The sequence below is a fragment of the Neopelma chrysocephalum genome, unplaced genomic scaffold, assembly GCF_003984885.1.
Source record: "Neopelma chrysocephalum unplaced genomic scaffold, ASM398488v2 Primary Assembly neopelma1_144, whole genome shotgun sequence".
Lineage (NCBI taxonomy): Eukaryota > Metazoa > Chordata > Aves > Passeriformes > Pipridae > Neopelma > Neopelma chrysocephalum.
In genome coordinates this window covers 13,708-15,779 of record NW_020897806.1, presented here as the reverse complement: position 1 = coordinate 15,779, position 2,072 = coordinate 13,708, and the positions used below count along the sequence as shown (strand labels likewise).

Here is a 2,072-nt window from a genome sequence, read left to right as displayed (position 1 = left end):
TCCTCGGCTCCAGGCAGGGCTGGGGGTGCCTGTGGATCCTCCAGGCAGGGCTGGGGGTGCCTGTGGATCCTCGGCTCCAGGGTTGGGTGGGGGACAGAGCGGGGTCCGTGGTGTGAAACTCCCGAGTTGCACTGGGGCTCTGGGGTCGCAGCCCATCGTGTGGGGTTCTGGGGGCACCACTGGGTGGGGGAGCAGGGGCTGCACTGGGCTGGACCCCACGGGACCAGTGTGGAGCCACCAGAGGGGCAGCCTCTGTGTCCACCCCACCCACACACCGCACCAGAGACGATGTCCTTACACACATTTAATGTTGGAGAGGGGCAGCCCCCATTTGAGAAATTCCAGCAGCAGGGATGGAGCTCGACTGGGAGTGCCAGGGATGGCCACGAGCCAGGGGTGCCAGGGATGGCCATAGCCAGGGGGTGACAGGGACAGCCATAGCTGGAGGTTGCCAACATTGCCCCACGGTGTCACCTCAGTGCTGACCTGTGTGGAAAAGTGGCCTCAGCCCCGCGCAGTGGGGACTGCAGGACCCCAGCCCCCGAAGCAGGGAGACAGGGATGGCCTGGGGAACACCCGAGGTGTGACCCCTCTGATCCCCATCTCCACCCTCATCGCCCCCGAGGAGGTGTCTCCTCTCCCCCCCAGCACCCCTTGGCTCTGCCCATCTCAATCCCCATCAGGGTCTCACCGTGGGAGGAACTCACTGGCTTCTGCCTCGGCCCCACGTCTGCAGAGGGAAAGGGGGAACAAGATGGAGACAGGGATGCCCCAGCACGCTGCAGGACCCACACGCATGCAGGCCATGGCACAGCTACAGGCACGGCACTGGCACGGCACTGGCACGGCACTGGGTGGGACACAGCACCAGGCAGGCAGGGCAGACACTCACCCTCGGCAGCTTCGGGTGCCTCCAGGCTCTCCAGCCGATCCTCCTCCGCCGCAGCCTCGCTGCCCTCCCCGGGTCCATCACCCTCATCCTCACCCAGTGGCTCTGCAGGCAGGGGACAGCTCAGCTGGGACCCCCCCTCCTGCAGCATGGGGACACCCCAGGACACCCCAGGAGGGACGCGACCAGCCCAGGACACCTCAGAAGGGAGTGTTCACCAGCCCAGAACATCCCTAGAGGGACTTGACCAACCCAGCACAGGAGCCGGGAAAGAGCCTGGGACAGGGTTGACCCTGAAAGGTCCCTGGGCAGTGCTGGGCACGGGGGTGTCACATCCCCATTCCTGTGTGTGAGCCCCTCACAGGGTGTCCAGTGCTGAGAGGCTCTGCTTGTCTGAGGGCTGGGCACCCTGAGCAGTCTGGGCACTTGTCCTGGTGCTGGCACCTGTCTGGAACTCGATGGTCCTCAGCATCTCGGCCACGTAGTCCACGTTGATGGAGAAGTGATCCATGTTCTCGTAGCCAGGCTCGGGGCGGCTGCTCATCGATGCCTTGGACATGTCCGTGATCCTGCAGGGCAGGCAGACCCTCGGAGCTGTGGGGTCCAGCACCCGTGGGGCCCTCAGCCACAGCCCAGAGGGACAGATACAGCCGTGACCCCCCCCTGCCCCCTGTGCTCCCAGCCCTGCTCCCTCCACTCACTTTTTCAGGAGTTCCTTGGAGTGCTGTGAAAGAAAGCAAGGAGGAATCAGTATCTCCCAGACATCACCCCCACCACAGCCCCATCCCAGGGGCATCCCCAGATCCTTTGGGGTAAGCACAGCCCTCCCCATGTACAGCCCTGCAATGCAGCCCCAGGTGGCCCCACCACAGTCCCAGGGCAGCCAAGCTTCTGTCCCCCTTCCCACCCTGTGCCCCGGCTGGACCTGCAGGTACACGGCCATCTGGGGCTCCTCCATGGCCTGGATGGCAGACTCCACCAGTTTGGAGGAGGCCTCCAGGTGGTCTCCGTACTGGCGGATGAGCCCCCGGACGCGCTGCAGCTTGGCCTCCTGCTCGGCCGCGATGCTCTGCAGCAGCTCCTTCTTCCGCTCCTCCAGGATCCCGTAGAGAGCGTCGAACCGCAGCCCCACGTGCTGCTTCTGCCGCCGGCTGTTCTCCTGTGGGACGAGGCTCAGGGGCTG

General features: G+C 65.3%; 1 protein-coding gene across 1 annotated transcript in view; it reads right to left on the bottom strand.

The window, feature by feature from the left end:
- Positions 1-287: 287 nt before the first annotated feature.
- TRIM54 (tripartite motif containing 54) overlaps positions 288-2,072 on the bottom strand; it is a 3,361-nt gene continuing 1,576 nt past the window's right edge. Inside the window, exons 5-10 of the mRNA XM_027700286.1 lie at positions 1,815-2,048; positions 1,591-1,613; positions 1,334-1,458; positions 893-994; positions 692-730; positions 288-486 (exon numbers count right to left, since the gene is read on the bottom strand). Coding sequence (XP_027556087.1) covers positions 476-486; positions 692-730; positions 893-994; positions 1,334-1,458; positions 1,591-1,613; positions 1,815-2,048 — 534 coding nt within the window. The 3' untranslated portion in view covers positions 288-475. The remainder of the gene's footprint in view (positions 487-691; positions 731-892; positions 995-1,333; positions 1,459-1,590; positions 1,614-1,814; positions 2,049-2,072) is intronic.